General features: G+C 39.1%; 1 protein-coding gene across 1 annotated transcript in view; it reads left to right on the forward strand.

Annotated features, from left to right (window-relative positions):
• The window catches only part of FRAS1 (Fraser extracellular matrix complex subunit 1), a 421,815-nt gene that overhangs the window by 264,055 nt on the left and 134,366 nt on the right, over positions 1–23,394 (forward strand). Inside the window, exons 21-28 of the mRNA XM_011360633.2 lie at positions 3,819–3,971; positions 4,294–4,440; positions 9,734–9,880; positions 12,715–12,855; positions 13,786–13,926; positions 15,420–15,560; positions 18,314–18,584; positions 22,156–22,240. Coding sequence (XP_011358935.1) covers positions 3,819–3,971; positions 4,294–4,440; positions 9,734–9,880; positions 12,715–12,855; positions 13,786–13,926; positions 15,420–15,560; positions 18,314–18,584; positions 22,156–22,240 — 1,226 coding nt within the window. The remainder of the gene's footprint in view (positions 1–3,818; positions 3,972–4,293; positions 4,441–9,733; positions 9,881–12,714; positions 12,856–13,785; positions 13,927–15,419; positions 15,561–18,313; positions 18,585–22,155; positions 22,241–23,394) is intronic.

The following is a 23,394-nucleotide window of genomic DNA, read 5'->3' on the forward strand; positions in this document are numbered from 1 at the left end:
AAAAAAAGATATTACATGACAATATTTAATATAGTTTCATCTATATAAAAATCTATATGTGTAAAATTGTATAGAAAAGAACTCAGAAAAATGTTAATGTTGATATTTCATCTGAAAAGCCTACTTGGGCAATTTTTATGCTTATTTATACTTTGTAAAAATGTTCTTCATTTTTTTTCCATGGCTCACTGTAGTCAGAAAAATAAAACTCTGAGATCCCTGTTTGAGCCCCACTCAGCCCCTCTCCTGTGTAGATCATGGTGGTGCCCTGAGCTTGCACCTGAAGCTTGCGTGCAGGTGGTGCCCAGTGGGACTGGACACTTGTAGCTGTCATGCCTGAGCTCTGTAGTCTGCCCCTGGGAACAATACTTTTCTGATTGTAAGTCAGAATACTGGTATTAATTTTCAAGCCCTTGTTGCTCTGACTTTTGGCCTCTTTCCCTGTACATCATCATTACTCATTTTGAGCTCTCCCAAGGAATTCTCTCCTGTAAAGAGATTTTTACTTCAAACCTCTCAAGACAAAGGTGTTTCTTAGGTTTTAGGAATTTATTTTTCTTTTCTGGTTGGTTTAAGAAAAGTCAGTCAACCTTCAGATTGACTTTAGAACATATTTATTTAAATGGTCTGTTGGCAGCTTGTATACGACAGAGCTCGGATGGGAGGTTTGCATGAATGTATTAACAGGGGACTCCCTCATATTGTTGTTTTTGAATGAATTTGCTCATAGGATTGGATTTTCAGTATGACTTTTAGAACTGTGGAGGAATGAATAAGGAATGAATACAGGTAGTGGACAAAAAGAGTTAGAGACCAACTTTTCAGACTCAGGTAGTTATAGCCTTGTGTATAAGGTAAAACTATCAACTAACTTGGATCAGTGTGATGATCTGGGCAATCTGCAGTTGATTGTATTATATTTTCAGGTATCATTTATTGACTTCTCCTCGTCTTTGGGTACTCACTCCATCATGCAATGTGATACGTCTAGTGATTGCCCCGATGCCTTCCTAAGACTTAACATGGAGCCATGGAGAGAGGCAGAGGCCTTGAAATTTTTGAGTATTTGAAACTCTTAAGCCCTTTCCACTGGTTCTGGTAGCTGTACACCAAAATATGAAGCAAATAGCCATGTTTGGTTTAAAGCCTCCAGAGAATGAGACTCAGTTATGAGGACAGAAGTTGAGGACTGTGAGGAATCTCTACACTTATCAGGTGGTCAGAGGTGGGGAATGAGAACCTGGCCAAGAGAAGCCCCAGGACAAAGCATGCGAATGGGGTCAGAGGGTCTTGGAGGAGAGTGGCCCAAAGTGTCATGTGTTGCAGAGATTTTAGGTAGGTTAAGAATCAGAGGAGGCCATTAGATTTGGTCATTAAGAGGCAGTCAGAGGCATTTGTAAGGGCAATATCACAGTAAAATTGTGGAGGTTGAAGGCAGATTACAATGAGGTACAGAATTAGGGAGGCAAGGAAATTGGGTGGTAAGGAGTGGCAAGAGATGGGGTGGTTGTAGAGAAAAGCTTTTTGGGGGTAGTTGAGGTAGAACCTGTTCAGAGGTTGAGGTCAAGGAGAGTAAGGAGAGATGGGGGTAAAATGAAATAATGTTGAAATAATGTTGAAAGTCGGATCAAGAATGTTAGTGGCGGAATTAGCCATTTTATCCTGTGAGAGAAGAAATAAAATAAAAATGGGTAAAGACAGATATTTTGAGGTTGACAGGAAGGAAGGTACTCATGCTTGTTGGGCTGGATGAAGTAGAAGATGAGACAACCTGGCAGGAGGTGGGCAGGGTAGGGATGGTGACTGGAAAAGAGTAGAAAGGGGTTAAAGCTGCCAGGGGAGTGGGAGGGAGTGTCCATAACCTAGCTCTAGCTTCCTTTAGAAGTAATTACTATATATCACTCCTCATTTTAACAGCTTTTAGAGATCCTGAAGATAAGACAAATCCAAAAATATTTACTTTAGATCTGCTTACTTTCTCTTCAAAGCATCCCCAGGTGATTATTCTTTTTCATTTCTTTAATTGCACATTAGAGAAAGCTTCAGTTAGATGCAACTGGTTTTTAGACCACTGAACACCTGCAGATCCTGTTGATGCATGCCTGAGCCCAGAACTCTCTGTAAGCACTGGCTTTAAAGAGGAAAAGGCCATGACTTTTCAAATAATGGTGCCTTGAATCAGTAATGTTTCCCAAGTGTCCAATTCTAACATGTACCCGCTCATTAAGGTAATCACAAAACACGGTCTCTTCCATTTGCTCCAGCAGCTTTTGAAGCTTTTTAAATCTCCCTTTTGCACATGTAGGACTATGTTCCTGGCACTGTGAAGAAGGTATAGTAAAAGAGAACAAAAAGGCTGGCATTGTGTGGAAATCATACACTAAATCAGGGGAAATAGCCTCCTTATCATATTTCTCTCAATATAGTCATGATTGCCATTATAATTCACTGAAGGGCTATCATGGGGATTAATTTGGCTCTCAGGATAGCCAGAATTGTTCCCAGTATTGGCAAAATGCTGCCCGTAATTCGAAACTCCCAAAGTTCAGAAAAAGGTCAGGGGCTGTTAGTTTGTGCACCTCTAGAAGAGTCAGCATTTTTGAGAATGACACTTTGGTTCAAATTCTGGAGTGGCTCTAAAGCCCTAGAAAGTCTTCTCGTGTGGGCAAGTGGGCACTGGATATGGGACTGGGATCTGCTTCTTGTGCAGGGAACAAGTCTCGGACGATCAGCAGTTAAGAAACTGTATCACTAAGGGTACAGAAAGACCTCTTTTAGCAGATTTCAGGTCTAGGCAATCCGTTCAATGACAGGATCTTTTAGCCTAAACGTCACTAGAAATCACAATCTCTAGCTAAAAGACTTTGAGATGAAACAAGATGTTTCTGGTCCCTAGGTGGGGCATTAGCAAGTGCAAACCGTGCTTTGTCTCCTACAGGGGAAGATGGAAAGGCCAATAACCAGAACTCTTTCTTCTCTTTTCCTGGGTCTTTATTCCTTTTTCATTTTGGTGGGTAATTTTTTCTGCCTTTGGGATTGAGGATAGTAAATGGGACTTGAAGGGTAATTACCACTTAAAGCAGGACAGAGGATGTTTTCACCTAAACACAATCAAGTTCCTTAATTAAAGGATGACTGTTATATGTGCGAGAACAAGAGTCAGTGCTGGCCGTACCAGATCATTTGTCTTGTGGCTTCAATCACACCTGGTACAGCAGAGCTTCTGTGAGCTATATACCGGGTCAGGGAAATGAATTTTCAACTCGTAATTCTTCTTCATAAGTTTCTCTCTAGTTAAAAACTAAAGTTTCTTGCCAACTCAACGCAATTATCTGCTAACCCCAATCCCTCCATGCCAACTCCCGAGACTGGTGGACTGACCCTGGAAGGAGCCATGTGTGGGCGCTGAGCACTGCTCAGGGCCCCTGGGAGTCAGGGGCATATGCTGTACTCAAGTTTTCTGAGCTCTTGGGGAAAATGGGGAGAGCACTGATGATGCTGTTTCCATGACTCTGACAGTTCTTTCTGTCCCACTAGCAAGTATCTATCACATGCTGCCCTAGTACTTGAAGGTTGTTCAGTTAGGAAGGGATGAAAACTTGATTGCTGTTCTGGGCCTGGCCATTTGTTTAAAACCTCAAACACACAATTTGCACAGGTCCCAGGCTCCTGCTTTACTGCCATATACTGCCTTTGGGCTACTCTGGCTGTCTGTACAGCAACAGTGGTAATTGCAATTCCATCTGCCCTTCGGTGTAATGATGAGACTTAGTGCTCATATCATCTCTGCCTTCTCTCTGCTCCCCTGCCCTCTCCAGACTGCCATCCTCTGTGCCAGCGCTGTGCAGCTGATCTCCACAACACTGGAAGCATCTGCCTGAAGTGCCAGAATGCCCGGTACCTGCTGCTAGGGGACCACTGTGTTCCCGATTGCCCTTCTGGATACTATGCAGAGAAAGGAGCTTGTAAAAGTGAGTAAGTGCTGGACACAGGAGCTGGCAGTGCCTCATGAGCTTCTCTTTGGGGCAATAGCTGAGAAGGCTGGAACTTCGAGATAGAGGGAGAGGGTGAGGGAGAGCAGAGAGACAGAGACAGACAGAGACAGAGAGAGACAAAGAGAAAGAGAGAGCGGAGAGAGCATGCGAGAGCGAGAGCAGGGAGCACACTGTGGGATAATAAACCAGACCAGCTAATGCTCTCAGTGTTGGGGTTTTTATGAAGGGCTCTTAGGATGCTGCTTTGGAAGGGAGTTTGGCTTCACACGTTCTTTTTGTGTCTCTTTTCCCCCTGTAGAATGTCACTCCTCCTGCAGAACCTGCCAGGGCAGAGGACCCTTCTCCTGCTCCTCATGCGACACCAACCTTGTTCTGTCCCACCTGGGCACCTGCAGCACCACCTGCTTCCCAGGGCACTATCTCAGTGACAGCCATGCTTGTCAGCGTACGTTTTTAAAAATGAACTTTCTCCTTTTTCTTGTTCCTCTGAAGTCATCAAAGGAAATGTGAAGTTCTTGCTTCTATATTCTCACGCAGTAACCTTCATTTTTATAAATGGAAAAAATTAGTCTGCAAACGCATATGGATGCCATTAGCAGATTATAACTCAGATATCAGCTTGATTGGAAATGCTAGGCTGGGGATCTCTGCAAGTAACAACTGTGTGATCTTGGGCCAGTTATTTAACCTCCCTATTCTCTAGTCATCTCAAAAAATAAACTGTTAGTCTATTTCACCTTATGGTTTCTCTCAGCAATTCAATTCCAAGATCCTGAGAGAGAGTGGGTCTTGTTCTAGAACACATCAGTGACCCAAACACTTCTCTGGATTTAATTTGTTTCGACATGTATTTCTTGAATATTGACAATGAGCAAGACCTGACATGCTGCAGAGCATTTAGTTTCTGCCCAAACAGTAGTTATTTTGTCTTGCATGAGTGTTACTTGTATAGATGTCTTATTTTTCAAATAAGTCAAAATATGAGTAATCACTTGAGTCAGGGAAAACGAAGAGTTAGGATAAATTAAGGAAAGGACAAATCTGAGTGAAAAAAAATTAGGAAATCTTTCACAGATGAAGGAACACTTTTGAGATAGGCTGAGGTGGCTTACTTTATCTCAATCAGTGAAGAATCATTTGCAAAAAAACTTTTGTTATACTTTCTCATTTTGAAAATGACAGTTAACAAATACAATGTTGATATTTCAATTTTATGTCCTAGGAAGTGAAGGAATTATAGAGTAATGGTTACGAGAGTGGGCTCTAGAGTTGGGTAATTGAATTTCAAATTCTACCTGCCACTTTGTGACCTTGAGCAAGTGAATTAATGCCTAGGCCTCAGTTTCTTTTTCTGTCAAAGGAGGATTATAATAGTACCTACATCTGATATTATTGCACTGAGCGCAGACCCCCAGCATAGAATAAACTTTCAGTATAGCCCTTGTTGATGTTGTTATCAATATCATTAGCATCACTTGGAATGAGAGCCAAACCAAGCAATAGAAGATATTTATATTTTTTAGGAAGAAAGATATTGCTAACTAATCAAAGCTAGTTTATTGAGACATTTGCAAGAATTTGCATTTGAAATGAAGTTATATGGAACTCACGATTTTGCATCATTTGTTGAGATACCAGACATAAAAATTCCTTTTTGAACTGATGAAAAGATTTCTTTACTTTTGTAATAAAATCTTTGCTTGGTATAAATCAATTGGCTGCCAGAATCTGTAGATTCTGTAACACAAGAGACGCGAATGAAATACCTGCACGTTCTATTCATGAGCAAGAGAGCGTCGGTGGAGAAATTGTGACTTAGATTTATCAGGCTCTTCGCAGCAGTGGAATCACAGAAATAAAAGTTCAAAATAAAAGTAGAATACTTTATAAGACTATAGGTCACAAAAATATGTTGCATTGAAATACTTTTCTTCTGGGAAGCTTTTGCCTTGGTGCAGCTTGATCTCTGCACAAATGCGTTTGCCATGACAGCATGTAAATAGGATTTTATAGACTTTCCATTAAATTAAGAATCTCCTAACTTTAGTTCTTTGCTAAAGCTTAAGTTTCATTCTTTCTTTCTAAGATTGAATAAAGCATGCCCCTAAGTTGAGATATTTGAGTATTTAGTTTGTAAAAAAAAAACAAAAAACAAAAAACGAAACCAACGTCTCTTTCTAATACTCATCATTATAGACAATTATAGGCCTGACAATTTTAGAAATAATGTAGTAAAGGGCTTTTAAGGAAATATAATCAGTATTAAGGAGTGGTATTAGTAACCATATCGTAGGAGAAAGTAAGCACTGGAGAGCTATCTAGATTCTGATTATGGAAACCCTTAGAAATTACACAAGGAGCTCTAAAACTTAAGGAGGACTAGCTGAGGCGGGAACTTTTTTAAAAAGATGATAAATGAGGTTCCCAGCACTTGAAATTATAGTGCTTTAGAGTAGGAAGAGAACTTGGGGGCTCCCCGAGCCAACTCGGCTCCCAGTGCAGAGATTCTTTCTCGTTACCCCCAGCATACTTCTATAGATGAGGAAGGAAGCCAAGTCCATTTTTTGGGGGGGGTGGGGGGCGGCGCTAGTGTCTAGTGTTTGGCAGTTCTTTCTCATCAGCTCTAGTCCCCTGTAGCAATATAGAATAAGTCTCCTCCCTCTTCCACATGATTACCTCCAAAAGTTTGAAATTAACTGTCGTCTTCCATTGCTCTGCTCCGGGCAGAACTGGACCCAATGGAGTATTAAGCAGCAATGGATGACCATCTCTTAGAGCTGCAGTAGTCAACAAGCCTATTTAAGAGGGAGAATGGACTTCATGAGCTGCGAGGTCCCTTCCTCCTCAATGAACAGTGGTTAAAGTATATCCCAGCTTCTCTCACTGGTTTCTGGTCCACTCATCTCTTCCTTCACTGTCCTCTTGGCATTTTCCATGGGTCAGTGACCTCAGAAAAACTGTACCTGCTATTTCAGATGTGGTCGCATCAACATGGTTGCAATAGGACCAATACCTTGTGAGGTATAAATATCATAAGATAGAGAAAATACTCCTTACCCACATTCTTCTGATGATGGAAGCTGAGAACCAGATTGCCTTGGAGAGGGATGAGGGTTAATGAGAGAGGAGGAATGGTTCAAAAAGAAATGGTGGAAGCCTCGTGCTCCTCTGTGTGACATTATTGCCTCCCTCCAGATTCTCTTTTAATGTTTCAAATTGCTCAACATGAATCCATTCCTTTTGGAAGTCAGTGAAGGGCTGAGTTATATACATCTGAGGTTCCAAGGGAAAATGAAAGACTGTATCGAAGGATTCGAGAAGATAAAGGGAGACAGAAGCTTGAGGAAGTAAACTATAGGAAACTCTCAGCTGGCAGGACAGGGCGTTAACCTGTCACTCCAGGCTGAGGACTAGCATTTGGATTCCATTTTGCAGCTCCATGTCAAGCAGAGAGATCCAGCTGACATTTAGGTTACATGAGGGCTCGTTAGCTTAGGATTGTGTTAGTTTCTTTATTAACCATATCACACTTTTAGTAAGCTTTTAATTAACTGCAATTCTTAGATCATTTTGTATAGGAATTGCTGTCTAAGGTTTTCTGTATCCTCTATGCAATTAGTTATAGATCATAAATGCAGGAGTTATGGCTTTGTTTATTTTATCTGATTACTTTTAGTTTCTGGCTTCAATTGGCTAAAATAAGTTTGAGTTATTATTCTTTTCGGCTGGTGAAACTTAACTATGTGCATTTCCTATATAGATATATATATGGCTTATTTAAATATCATTGAATGATTTCTTTGTTTTCATTAAAGTCATTAGGAAAAATATTGTTCAAGTAAAAAATTAAGACTTGATTATCATACTCCACTAGACATTTCTTTTACCAGTTACAAATATTTACTGATCCCTTTTTAAGTATGCATTTCAACCATCTTCAAAAATATCTTTGACTACTAGACTCCACTTTATTTTTATATTCATGAGTTTATCTTTGGACCTTTGGTCAAACATTGCCAAAATTAAGATACACTGTGTATAGAAATCCTAACCAAAAAATTGAAAAAGTTTAGTCTCATGTAAGTTTCCCACAATTAAAATTATTTTTTAATTATTCCCAAAGTATCTGCAAATCCTGTCTAGAATTTTCCTAGGACTTTTAATTATAAATCTATATACTATAATGAATATTTTATACCAATAGCTTTTCTTATAGATGAAACAAGAGGATTTTCTTTTATAGGGAAGTAATTTTCTTGCACTGTGCGTCATGTTTCAATATCCCATTGATCTAGACTCACATGATCACTCTCTAGACATTCTCTTTGACATATACTTAGAGAAGACTGCAGAATGAAGCAGAGATGCTAGTGCTTGAGTATATATAATTAAAATACCTGGCTGCTTTCACTTATACAGCAAGTGTTTTTTGAACACCTACAATATGATAGATAACCAGCTAGGTGCTGGGACTGTTCAAAAGGAACAAAACAAACCTGATCTTTACTTTCATGAAGCTTACAGCTTAAAGGATACAGATGTGAGATAATCAATGACATGAAAATTGTTATGTATGACATGAAGGAAATATACAGAATGTTATAAGAGCAGTAACTAGGAGACCTAGTCCAGACTGGAGAGTCAGGGAAGACCTTGAAGAAGAGACTGAAGAATGAGTAAGAGTTAAAGACAGGAGACTTGGAGATTATATTGACAGGATTCAAATATGTGTATTAAGATTTCTAGGTGGAAAGAATAAAGAAAATGATAGAAGAGCAATATTTGCAGAAATGAAGGCTGGAAGTTTCCTAGGATCGAAGAAAAATATGAGTTCATAGATGAACTTGACCTCTGAAGCCTGAGTAGTATGAATGAAAAAATCATTCTGGTGGGTACATGGAAAATAAATTGCAAGGGGGTCACACCGCATATGAGGAAGCCAAGTAGGAGGCTATGGTAGTAATCCAGAGGGAGATGATGGCTTGGATGTATTGATGGCATTTGTGGATATGGAGAAAAGCAAAAAGTCCTGAAAATTATATAGCAGAGTTCCAGTAAATAGGATCCAGTAAATGATTAGATTAGGAGTGAGAAAAATGGGGAAGAGGAGTGGAATCATCAAAATAGACTCCCAGGTTTCTAGCACAAATGGCTGAGTAGATAGAGAAATGCCAATTACTAAATTAGGGAAGATGGAAATACATCAGATCTGGGGGTCATCCCTGTATGCCTGAATTAAGTGGCTGCTAAGAATCACTAAGCTAGGTCACCTGTAAGTTTTTTGTATCTTATAATATGGTATTTCCTGAGCTCCACAATAATCTTGATGCCTAATTTTAACCTTGTAGAATCAAATTCTGATTCTACATCATAAACTATAGAGGGGGCTTGATTCCTTAAGACATAAGGTTCAAATAAAATCTCTATACTGTCATTCCAGAGATCTTGGAATAAGTATAAATTCCATTGCTGAATCACAGGGCAATTCGGATGTGAAATTTCTATTCTTGTGTTTGTAATTTATCTTTCTTGGAAAAAAAAAAAAGATTATCTTTTTTATCTTGGAAAATAAGACTAACATTTTCTGTTTCTGATGATCATGGGGGAGTGTTATGGGCCATAATTAAAGAACAGGTTGGAGAAGGCTTTGTTCCTTCGAAGCATCTGTCCAGGTTTGATCACTGCTTCAGTATTTGCAATTGTAATCACCTGGTCTTTTTCTTTCTCTATCTGCTCAGCATGCAACACACATTGTAGAAGCTGTGATTCACAGGCCAGCTGTACCTCCTGCCGAGATCCACACAAGGTCCTGCTCTTTGGCGAGTGTCAGTATGAGAGCTGTGCCCCACAGTACTATCTTGACTTCTCCACCAAGACATGCAAAGGTAAAGCTCTTCCTGAATTGCACAGTTCTTTCATTCAGTGATACCCCTTTATGAATGATGTTCAGTCTCCCACATTGGGAAAATGCTGTCATCATACATTTAGACTTGGTAGCAAGAAGTCATTATGCATGCATGTATTCATTTATTCATTCATTAATTTATTTGTTAAACAACTATTTTTGAGTGCCTACTATATGCCAGACGTACAAGATATTGGTACCTAGACCAGAGGTGGCAAACTGGAAACCCTCAAGTTGTATTTGACCCACATAATATTCCAATGTTTTAAACTTTTTAATATTTGCCTTTAAAAATCAGAAAATTTCACATACAAAAATCGAGATTTTTCAGTTTCTTTTGGGAAAAATCAGAAGATCTAACAATACTGGATTTGCATTCTCAAAATGTAGCAGTAGCTGGGAGATGAGTAACTGTCATTTTCATTGGATAGAACATTTCTTTAGGTTACCATTATGTCACACCAGGCCTATTTCAAAGATTTACGTCACCTTCCTGAGCTCTGTAGGCACTCGCATTTACAACTTTACATTGCTAGACTCTGTGCTTAATGAGGCCAGGAGTTATTTCTGATTTGGTCATCTCTGCTTAACATACTAAAATGAATAAAAACATAGTCCCTGTCCTCAAGGAGTTTATGACCTCAAGGAGTTTTGACATTAAGGAGGTAATGTCAAAAACCAAGTATCTTTTTTCTTGTTTTCCAGTGGTTAGAATTTTGGGGGCTTTTGCTCTTTAAATGGCAGTGCTTAGCCAAACGGAAAGCAGAGTTAAAGGATGAATTAGCCTTGCTCATGTTCTATTTCCCTTCTCCATTCCTCCATTCCATGTTTCCCTCTATCTCTCTCAGTTCTGCCAGGGAAGCTTGGGCTCAGATATGGAGGTCGAACATCTGTCAAATAAACTTGGGATGCTTTAAGCCTTAGCAAAATTGCACACTTTCTATTCCAAGAAATTCTACTTGGTTGTCAATTTAGGTGGTCTATGCTCAAGACCATGGAAGCTTTTCTGATTTTTTTTTCCCTTCTAGCCAGTGGTTGTTAGTTTGTGGTGAAAAACAAGATTATCACAAATCCTCCCTGTTGTAAATGATTTCATAACCATGCTGGCAGTTTTCAAGGCACTGTTTTAGTCATGTTCCCTCAGGACTGATTTAGCCAAATAAATGAGTGAGATTAACTTTATAAATCTTCTTGGAAGCACATGTACTGTCTTGCACATTTACCTGCTTTCCTGGGACTTGGAAATATTGCATCAAGGAAGAGAGAAAGGTGACTAATGAGAGGTTTCCTTAGCCTCTTAGTGGGAAGGGAAGGTAGGGGTGAGGCAGCCCCAAGTGGAGCTATTTCTCCAAGATAAACAGTTCAGCAGCAAACATTTATGAAGCTGTTACTATGTGCCACACACTGCACTAAGTTCTTTACTTTCATCATTTCATTTAATATTTACAATAGCCTTATGCGAAAGGTTTCATTCTTATCCCTGTTTTATAGATAAGGAAACCAAAGCCTAAAAAGTTTAAGGAAAGTGTGTAAGATATGCAGATTAGAAGTGGCAAAGCCATGACTTGCATACAGATTTACCTGACTTCAAAACTCAAGTGCTGGGAGTGGGGAGATAGATGAAGTCAAAGGGGTCAAATATGTGGTGATAGAAAGAAATCTAACTATGGGAGGTGAACACACAGTGTAAACATATATATATGCCTTACTGTTAAAATGTACAGCTGAAACTTACTGGATTTCATTAACCAATGTCACCATAAAAAATAAAAAATAAATAAAAAATAAATTAAAAAAAACAAGATGGCTTAACCATGCCATCTTGTCCCATCTTTCACACATAAAGGACTTGCCTTACCAGCTAGAGCTTTGGCTTTCAAACACGAGTTTTCTGACTGCATCTGAACTGCCTGAGGCATTAAAACAATAGCAACAACATCAATAACTATAATAATCATAAGAACAAAAACAACAGTAGCAGCAACACGTTTTCCTGGGCCCCAATGCCTGAGACTGACTTGGTAGTTCTTAGTTCTGACATTAGTCTGATCATCTGCATTTCTAACAACCCTGCAGGGTTGTTTGGGTGCAATTCTAAGGCTAGGACCCACTAGCACATAAGCTCCTCAAGGGCAGGGTCTGCACCTACCACTTTGTACCACTGTTCAGTGCTGTGTGTCCTGCAGGTGCTTGGTGAATGAAGGAACATGCAAGCCAGTCAGTATTTCTGCTCTACATTAGACTATCTGTTATTTTTATAAGCCCTGTCTTTCTGCACAGTTCCTTTATGCCCTGTTTAATTCTACAATGTCATTCTTCCTGTCATGTTGTCAGCACCTGATTTTTGAGAAATAGAGTCACACAGCTGATGTTGGTGGAGGCAGCAGCTGCATTCCCAGTTGATCTTTTACCTCTCATGCATTTGGAAGAGGTCCAGTTAGGTTTGTGAAGCATATTGGCCACTCCCTAGAGCAGACTTTGCATGAAGACTGCAACTCAGGGATAAAGAACTCTGGGGCCCATGGAATAAGAGCAACTTGATCTGGTTCCTCAGTGGCCCCGCTGACAAGCAGGCTCTGCAGGAGCACAGAGTGATCCTTGTACGAGCTCATGTCTAACATAATTAGGAAACACCAAACCTCAGAGAGGCATTCAGCTATTACAAGCAGAGCCTCGTTAGAGCTCACTTATCTGACATCTCTCATGTTGTCCTTACTTTCTCCCTTGCAGCTGCAGACAGCATCCTCATAAATTAGGTTCCGGGACCAAGGGTGGATAGGAAGGAAGGTGATCTAATGTGGACTTTCTTTATAGAGTGTGATTGGAGTTGCAATGCATGCAGCGGGCCTCTGAGGACAGACTGCCTGCAGTGCATGGATGGCTACGTTCTGCAGGATGGGGCTTGTGTGGAGCAGTGCTCACCTTCATTTTACCGGGACTCGGGCCTCTGCAAGAGTAAGTGTCTGGAGCCCCTGTTCTGCGCTCATCCAAGCTTCAGCCTCCTCTGGTTTTACTGCTTGGAGAAGGAGGCTGTGGCAAGTTTCCATTCTGGCTTTTTCTCTAATTTCTGCTTTCTTTCCTAAGAGCTTTTCTTTGATATAATGAAAATGTATGTCTTTTCTTCTCCCATGCCCAAATACAACATTTGCTAAGATCGAAAGTCACTGTGGGAATTTGGGGGGTACATGGCCACATAAAAAGGTATGTTTCTACCATTACTTTTGGATTTCCTTAAACACTGAACAGTCCTGTCCTCCAGATGGAGAGATCTGTGTACTCTGGTCACCTGAACACATGGAAAGACCACATTATTCCACCATCTCCCTCCACAACTCTCCCTATACCTTATGTCACACCATCGCCTTTTCCTGGCCCAGTACCCCCTTCAGCCTTAATTTAGCATCACAAAATCTTCAGACCCCAAAATTCCCACCCAAAGTAGACATTCCCGGGAACATTCTTAGGGGACTCTGATAACTGGGTGATTCAGGAAAGATTGATACTTCAACAAAAACACTACAAAGAGCCAAAAACTAGTTAATAATAACAATAATGGCTAATATCCATCAATTTCTAATTTGCCTATGCCTTGTATTTTCCATTATTTAATTGATCTTTACCCAGGGAGCTGGGTGGGACAGTATGTCTTCTTCCATTATGTAAGAGAGAACACTGAGGCTCACAGAAGTGGAGTGACTAGTTCTGTCACTCAGCTGGTAAGTACAGTAGTCACAACCGGAAGCCTGGCTCCTGACTCCTAATCTGCTGCTCTGCCCAGCACCACAGGTTGTATGGCTCATCATGTCTAATGCTACCTCTTCAAGAGGGCCAGGAGCCCCTTGCAAAGCCATACACATTCTTGTTGATTTGACTTCTGTCTTTCAGGCTGTCACAGCCACTGTCTCCAGTGCCAAGGTCCTCATGAGTGCACCCGCTGTGAAGAGCCATTTCTCCTCTTGGAAGCCCAGTGTGTCCAGGAATGTGGGAAGGGGTACTTTACAGATCATGCAAATCGCAAATGCACAGGTAACTTGGAGACTATGCTGAGTTCTCTGGTAGAAGTGAGAGCAGCAAGCATGTCAGGTAACCAAAGAGAATCAGAATTCAAAGCAGAATAAAAGCCCAGGGACCTTGGCCTAAGTAATTGATGGCTTCCCATGCATGCCTGCCAGTTGCTGGTTAAATAGAATATAGAAGTACAAGCCAATAATTCTCTTGTACAAATCAATATTGTCCCTAAAGGTCTTTATGGAAATGAAGCCAATATTTTATGGAATGTAAAACTTATATTGAACTAAGTTGCAGTATGCATTAAGAATGGATTATTTCTGTTGATATGGGCACAGAATTTTCAGTGTGTAGACTAAATTACTGGTGATCTTGATATTGCTGTAATATTTTTGAAGAGTGGGAATTCTGGGGACAATTTAGTGAGACACATTGACCTTTTATTATGAAACTAAAGTTAAACTCAAAGTCTTAATCTCCTTGTCCATTGAGTTATTCATGAGAGTTTACTCAATGTGTTCTCATCATTTCTATCAAAACTTGGTATCATGTGCTGCACTTTAAAGAGAACCCGACGTTTAATAATAGTGTCATTACCTAGATATGGCATTTTATGTTTCATCAACTTTCCTCCATCTGCATTATCTCATTTAATATTCACAAGATTGGCAATATCACCTGGCAAAATATGGCAGACACTATGAATCCTGTTTTACAAGTGAAAAAAACAAAAAAACAAAAAACAAGGCTTAAGAGTATTAACCAGAACAACATAAAATCAGATATTAAACTCCAATTTTTTATGCTAAACCAGGGCTCTTTAAACCAGACCGTTCTGCCTCTCTCTAACAAATCTCAATTAAAGAAGCAGAAAAATTAGGCTGTGAACACTTGATTTGTAGAAAATTGTTAACTTGACCCAAAGAAATAATCTATGGTCCTTTAAATAGCTTGTTCTCCTCATGCACTTAAAATAATAATAGTAAAAGTAATAAAGGAGGAGCAGTGATAGTAGTAGTGTGATTGAGTCTTTTTGTGTGCCAGGCACTGTTCTGGTCATGACACATTGTAACACATGTAATTTTCCCAACAGTCATTTGCAGTAGGTGCTATTAGTTTCCCCATTAAGATGAGAAAATTGCACCACAGATTAAGGAAGGAACTTGCCCAAGTTCAACAACTGGTAAGTGGTAGAAGAGGAACAGTACCTAGAAAGGGCCTATGCTCTTAATCATTATAAACTGCCTCTCTTACAAGTCAGTATGGTTAACTTTTTAAACAATCCATTTATGTGAAACATTTTCAGATCATAGTGTGCACCTCCCAATCCTTCTGAGGATAGATCAGCTCTGTATGACATTTCTTAGGAAACCGTTGGAATTATCTTTTGCTGCAGTTGGGGATCATGTGTTTCTTGTGCTCTCACTCTTCATTTCTTTATCACTGGTGGCCCTAGCGGGGTGTGCCAGTGCCTTTGTTTTGCCTCACTTAGCATGTCCTCTCTTCGATAGCCTGCCCTCAGGGGTGTTTGCAGTGCAGCCACAGAGACCGATGTCACCTCTGTGACCATGGGTTCTTTCTGAAGAGTAGCCTTTGTGTTTCCAACTGTATTCCTGGCTTCTCTGCCCACTCCTCTAATGAAACATGCACTGGTAAGTGCTTTTCCTCTGATTGTCTGGTGAATTCACCTGTAATTTCTCCATGCAAAGGCTGAGTTTGCCCATACAATTGGCTCACATCATATAAAATTCAGGATTCGCATTTTATATCATTCGAAAAAAACCCTGGTGCTGCTGAGAATAAGGAACTCTTTATAGAACATAGAAAATTGGAAAAAGTTAACTTCTAAGATTTTTGGAGGGAGAGAAAGAAGCAATCTGTGCTTTAAAAGTCACAACTATCAGATCAGAAATTTGGCATAAAACTTAGTTATGTTCCTGAACCACAACCATGTTGTAGAAAATTATATCTATACTTATAGCTGTAATTTATTTATATTTATATAAACTTGTAGAGCTAATTATGATAGGGTACAATGGTGCATCCTTTGTGCACCATTACAAATAAATAATAAATTGTGTGAGGAACCTGCCCCATTAGGTTCACAAACTCAAAATGAATGGGTTTCGAGCCACACTGTTCGCCATTAAGAATAAAGAAACAAGTAAGGGAATGGAGCTAATCTTGTCCAACACATTGGCAGACACTTCATCCTAAACAACAAACAGAAGCAAATTTAAATTTAATCTTAATTTTGAACCCCCAAAATTTTGTAGGTGAATGAAGCTTAGGAGTTCTGTTATAGCTGAGCATTCCTTGGCTTTTGAGTGTCCTTCATCAATAATGTGAGGCATATTTTATCACTTGCAGTCAGTCATATTTTCCATCTCTATTTATAACCTCTGAAGATATTAAGACTTCATATAGGAAAAATTATTTTTGGCTTGTTTTATTGTGATCCTTCTGGAAACACCAAGTACACAAGAGTCAGCTTATTTCTCTTGGAATGTTATACAAGTCAATGTGCAAAAATGAATTTCACTTTCATTAGAATAATTTTACAGCAGAAATAGTCCCCTGACACAGTATTCTCAAATTGTCCTGATGGACACATAGAAGGAAACACTACCAATTCAAATCTAGGCAAAACAACTTGCAAGAGATGGAATGAATTTCGCTTCATGGTCGGAAATCCTAATTCAGCCATCAGATGTTCCTATGGACAGAGATTGTAAAATTTTTAAACAAAGAGTATGTATTTCACATAAATGCTTAATATAAGCCATCGATAATGGTACTTCATTGTACATTAACTGGTACTGTTCTAGCATCGGTATCAGACGCTTACTCTTTTCTTGGCCTTGATGGGTCTGATGGTCAGATATGACAGATGTGTCAGGATAGGACTTTGGTTCTCAAGCCTGGAACCCATTAGGATTACCCAGGGGGCTTGTAGTATCAGCAGAGTCCCACCTGGCACATATAAGTCAGACTCTCTGGTGATGGAGCCCAAGAATCAGTATTGTTTTAAAAGATCCCTATATGATTCATTATAATAATAATAATAATAATAATAATACGTATTATTATTATTATTATTATTATTATTGGAATATAATTCCCATACCATAAAATTCACCCTTTAAAGTATACAATTCAGTGGTTTACAGTATATTCACAAAGTTATGCCACCATCACCACTGTTTAATTTCAGGACATTTTTCTCATTTAAAAAAAAAAAGTTTAGTAATCATTAGCAGTCTGTCCCCACTGCCCCCATGCCCCAGCCCCTGGCAACTATGGATCTACTTTCTGTCCATATGTATTTGTCTAGACATTTCACATAAATGGAGTCATACAATATATGGCCTTTTATGTCTGGATTCTTTCACTTGCCATAACGTTCCCAAGGTTCTTTCATATTGTGACATATATCAGTATGTCATTTCTTTAATGTTTGAATAATATCCCATTGTGTGGATAAGACCACATTTTGTTTGCTACTCATCAGTTGATGGACACTTGGGTTGTTTCCACTTTGGGGCTATTATGAATAATGCTGCTATGAACATTCATGTACAAGTTTTTGTGTGGATATATATTTTCAGTTCTCTTGGACATGTGCCTAGGAGTGGAATTCTGGGTCATATGGAAGCTCTATGTTTAATTGTCTGAGGAACTTCCAGACTGTTTTCCCAAGTGCTGTACCATTTACATGCCTACCAGCAATGTATGAGGGTTCCAATTTCTCCACATCCTCAGGAACAGATTTTATTGTCCTTCCAAGTGGGTGGGAAGTGGTATCACATTGTGGTTTTAATTCACATTTCCCTGATTGCTAATGATGTTGAGCACCTTTTTGTGTGATTATTGGCCTTTTAATATCTTCTCTGGGGAAATGCTTATTCAGATTCTTTGCCTATTTTAAAAATAGGTTATTTGTCTTTTACTATGCTGTCAGAGTTCTTGATATATTCTGGATTCAAATCCCTTTTCAGATATATGATTTGCAAATATTTTCTCCCATTCTGCAGGTTGTCTTTTCACTTTCTTGCTGGTGTCTTTTGAAGCACAACATTTTTTAAAAATTTAAGTGATGTCTATCTATTTTTCCTTTTGTCACTTGTGCTCTTTGTGTTACATTTAAGAAAGCATTGTCTAATTCACAATCCCAAAAATTTATTCCTTATTTTTTTCTAGGAGTTTTATACTTTGACATTGATATCCTATGTCATTCTCATGTGTATCCATAGTAGGAACCACTGGACTAGGAGGAAGTTTATGGTGTACAGTAGCCTAGAGTCTCATCTTTGTAGCTCTGAATTAACATTATAAGCCTATTTCTTAAAAAAAAAAAAAAATAGTGAATTTCCAAGCCACACCTTTGGATTCGTATGTTTTCCAGGAAGAAGACACACTCCTGGTCTTCATGTGAATGGTTCCCTCACCCTTGCAATTGGTACAATGAAGCCCCTGGATTTTTCCCTCCTGAATGTCCAAGACCAGGATGGCAGGGTCGAAGACCTCCTGTTCCATGTCGTGAGCACTCCCACCAATGGGCAGCTAGTGCTTTCAAGGAACGGAAAAGAGGTTCAGCTCGACAAGGCTGGCCATTTTAGCTGGAAAGATGTGAATGAGAAAAAAGTGCGTTTTGTGCACAGCAAAGAAAAACCCAGGTGACTCGGTGTTCTGTTGTTTTCCTCCTGCCTCCTTTCCACCAGTGCTTTGCACCTCTCCCTCCACACTTCCCCTTTCTCAATAGCTATCCCTTCTCTTGCGGGGAAGATCGATACTCCACAAATGCCAAATGCTTTCAGCTGCCTGTCATCATTTCACTGTAATTGCTTAGAGAGTGTGCTTCTGTTGGAGGCATTTTCATTTTATCACATAATTATGGGTAATTCTCTGATGTGACAGGAAAGTTCCTAGTACAATTATCTGGTTTTTTGGCCCAGCAGGAACAAAAACCGTTATACATTCAGATACTACAGCTGCTTCTTCAACATTACGGTAATATACTGGGAGTAGGGAGTGTCTAGAAGACAGAATACACACTTTTCAAGGTGTTGTATGGTTCCTAGAATTTCAGAGTTGGAAGGAAATGAAGAGTCACAGTTAACTTTTTATTATCCACTTTATGGGATTAATTGTGGTTAATTTTTCAGCCTGATCCAGTTTTCCTCTGGTGCCTAGCACACTCCTGGCTGTCTTCTCCACTTCGGCTGACGTATGCTTCAGGAATGCAATTGAATGTTAGCAGTAACCCAAGCAGATATAGCCATGTAATTAGCAGAGTAAATCTACTAAACAGAAATCAGAGAATGCACCCCAAAGATTAGCCTCTTGGATTATCCTTCACCCTGCTCCACTTCATTAGTGCAGATAATTCAAAGTAGACTATATGTGTAAACAAAGAGTTGATACCCATAGAACAGTGATAAGGACACAGTGAATATTTTCTACTGTCATCATTAAAGTTGAGATTCTTTTTTAAGGCTTGGGCTAGGAGATAGGTTGAGCGAGGGGAAGTAAATGATACTTTATTTGCAGTTTGGAGCTAGTGAGCTAATAAACCTCAAAAGACCATCTTATAGAAGTAAGAGCAATTAATGTTCACTGAGTGCTGCTATAAACCAGGTACTGTGTTAAGCGCTTTATGTGAATTATGTATATTTATGTCCCCAGTCTCCAGATCGAGAAACCAAGGCCTTAAGAGTGTACATAATCTAGCCCAAGGCCTCACAGCTTATGAGCACCAAGCTAAGCCTCCAGCCCAAGGATCTATGATTCCACAGACCATGCCTTTAGTCACTATGATTTCTGCCTTCTCAATTACAGTAGGAATAGTGGATATGCTTTCAAGGGGCACACAGAAGTATTGTACAGAAGTATTGGACAAGAAGTATTGGAGCTTAAAACTCTGGCATTCGATGCCATAGAATCACATCACTCTTCAAACTCATGCATTATATTATGCATTTGTTTTGCTGCAAGTATAGTTTTTAAGTGTTTGTATCTCTCTGTCACTCACTCAAACACACACACACACACACACACCCTCATACCCTGCCCCCCCCGTCACACACCTCCATACTTGTAGTTATTTGTCCTGGAATCACTTTTGGATGTGTATAAAGTATGTAAAGCTTGAAAGACAACCAAAGCGAAGCTTCTTGTTTATCTAACCTCTTTAACTTTTCATCACCTATTTTCTTGCAGAGTCAGCTTTGCACCCCTAAATGGGACAAAGAATGGCAACCATTTTTAGGGAATTTTTTTTCAGTACTTTTTTGTGGTACCAATTTAACATTGGATTTTCTTTATCTAAAAATTTTAATAAAAGAAAAAAATAAGAGGAATAGTAAAACAAATAATGTTGGTAGAAACTCATGAAAAAATGAAATTCTATGTCTTTGAATGATACAAAAACAAAAGGGACAACTTACCACATAAGCTTGTGCTTTTGTTTTTCCCCATGAAAACACTGACCATGATTCTTTAGAACTGGAATTCTTTAGAACTGGATTCCTCTGGGATTGGAATGCTCTCGTGGAGGACAGGACAAATTGTAAACGTAGCTGTAGTAGCTGTGATAAGCTGGAATTGCCGAGAGGCTGAACACAGTCATTGGAACTTCAGTCCCAGCAAATATCATTTTTCCCCAGTAGGTTGGGAAACCACCCCTTCATTGTTCATTTCATTGTTCCCATCAATTGCATTCTTTTAAAGCCTGGAGGTGGGAATGGAGAGGGGCAGGATTTAAATGGGGCAGAAAATGAAGAAGAAGATAGAATTGGAGGGAAAATAAGAAACCTTTTTTTAAAAAATCAGGTTTCTTGAGATGTAGTTTGCATTCAATGAACTTCCCTATTTTAAAGTGTACTGTTCTATGAGTGCTAACAAATGTATATAGTCTTGCAGTCTTGAGACCACAACCATATTCAAGATATAAATATTTCCATTACCCCCCCAAAATTTCCATTTACAGTCACTCTTTTCTCCCAGTCCCTGGCAAACACTGATATGTTTTTTACCCTTATAGCTTTGCCCTTTCTGAAATGTCGTGTGAATGGAATCATACAGTATGTAATCTTTTTCCATAATACTTTTGAGATCTATCAACATTCTTTCATATATCAGTAGTTAGTTCCAAGAATGTTTTAGAGAACTTTTAAAACAATGGTCCCTACCTTAGACCCAAATTCAGAACCTCTTATAATGCATTAATCACATGTCTTACTAGCCTGAAGTGAGTTCTGTTCTCGGTTTGGCTTTGAAAGGGGGCAACTCCTATCTTCCCTTTGAAAGTCTCTGAAGCTGCTGGAACAATAACACTCTTTTATAGGAAGTAAAAACCACAGCAAAAAGTAAGCCTTATTTTGTTTTCTTAATTAAGATTCTTTGATTGCCAGTAAGCAAGTCAACTCGAACTAGATTAAGGAAAATAGTAAGGCTTGTTATAACATTGCAGTTATGGCTCAGATCTCGAAGACATCAAGGGCAACTGGGCTCCATGGCAAGCCCCGAAGCTAAAACTGGGAATGGGAAGGAGGACTCAGTTCTTCCTCTTGCCTACGTGTCTTGGCTCATAGACGTCACTGACCTCTCTCCTATAGACCGGTTTGCTCCACATTCTCATCAACACTATAGACTAAAATTTCCCCATAGTCAAATAGGGGTTCTCGGTCTACTTCCAAATTTCTGAGGAATAATTATTTTAGTTCAGTCCACATAGAATGTTGTATGTGTTTGACTGGAGGGGAGTGGATAGGTAGAACCATGTAATAAAAACACTGCAAATACTGTTATTGGGGGCCCACTCACATGAATTGGACAGGGCTTGGAGAGAGATTTTGCAGAGAGAGGGACTCATTGAGAACTGGTCAGAGACAATGAAAGATACCTTTCATTCTCCAATTTTATCATGAGCCAACAATACATTACTAATTTGTCTTGGCCCAACAACTAATTTTCAAACTTTATGTACTCGACTTAGAAGATAAGGTGCGGAAGCTTTACATAATTATATTATAAGAAGACCTAAGAATGCGCAGTAGTTTTACCTGCATCTCGCTTTGTTCACCTTTACTTGGTCATTTTTATTTATTGTGTGAATGTTATATTACTGTAGTGGTTTGACCAAAATCCTTACACACATAACTTGAAAATATTTTTAATTCTTGTCTTTCTAAAGACTAATTTAATGATTGTATTTTCTCGTTTTTTTTCCTTGGGGACCTTTTTTAGGAAAGGTTACTTTTCCCTGAAAATTAGTGACCAGCAGTTCTTTTCTGAGCCACAGCTGATCAACATACAAGCGTTTTCAACAGAGGTAATAAAAGTGCCATGCAATTAATAATTTCACATGCCTATCAATTTTCAAGCACAAATCAAGGTTTCTTGGAGTTGTAGCAAAAATGATTGAGCTAAATTAATCTCATGTCAGTTTCCTTATGGAATAATTTTTAATACTTGTAGGCGATAAAAACAACAACGATTAATATATCTGTAATACTCTTTGTAGTGTTTCTTACTTAATCTCCATGTCATCCCTATGAGGTATTATTATCCCCAATTTACAGATGAGGATTCTGAGTCAGGTGTTCTAGTTATTAAGACTTTCCTTATTCTTACATAAATGAGTTTGTTTTGTCTAAATGTTTCTCTCTCATAGATATGGAATTATGTTGGCCACTTTTGCCTACCTGTCATGTAGCTAGACTGCATTTATTTCTATTTGCAGTAGTTAGAGGATCTTATTACTAATCTACTTAAATGATATGCCAGTGTGGTTATCAGCCAAGCATTGGGCTGAGGAAATCATGGTAGATTCTGTAAAACTCAGTGTGATGGCTCCTCCGTTCTCATCACTCATCTCTATCAAGTCGTACTTATGTGTCCAGAATGCATATAATCGTAGCAGTTCTGAGTAACTAGAATTGAGGGGTTGAACAGCTAAAATGTGCAGAGAGTAAGACAGATGTTTTCTTAAGTTGTGAACGGCAAGAAAGTGGGACATCATCATGGTGAACCAAGGCTACCTAAATATCCAGATCTCAGTAATGTATTAGTCATGATGCAAAAAAGGACATGAGGTAATTATTTTTAAATGAATATTTTTATATCTTTGGTCCAAATATGAAAAGACCATGGACCGTGGATAACATAGACTTGAACCAGAAGTGGCTGCCAACTGGTATTAACAACCCAGCTCAACCCTCGTGATGGCATTCTCTCTTCAGGGTTGACCGAAGTTGAAAAATGATTAGAAATTGATCCTAAGTTAATTTGATCTTAGGATTGGGCTAAGAGTATGCAGTTTGTTTTAATTAAAGCTAAAACATGTGACCTCTATAAATATGGGCCAGAGGGCCATATCAAGCCTCAAGACTTACTGGCTTAGGTGTTTTTGAGTACTTAAGCTCAGAAGTCCTGTTTTGTTCTTTTTATTTGTGTAATGTAGTTAATCTAAACAGATGAATAAAA

The sequence above is a fragment of the Pteropus vampyrus genome, unplaced genomic scaffold (assembly GCF_000151845.1).
Source record: "Pteropus vampyrus isolate Shadow unplaced genomic scaffold, Pvam_2.0 Scaffold56, whole genome shotgun sequence".
Taxonomy (NCBI): domain Eukaryota; kingdom Metazoa; phylum Chordata; class Mammalia; order Chiroptera; family Pteropodidae; genus Pteropus; species Pteropus vampyrus.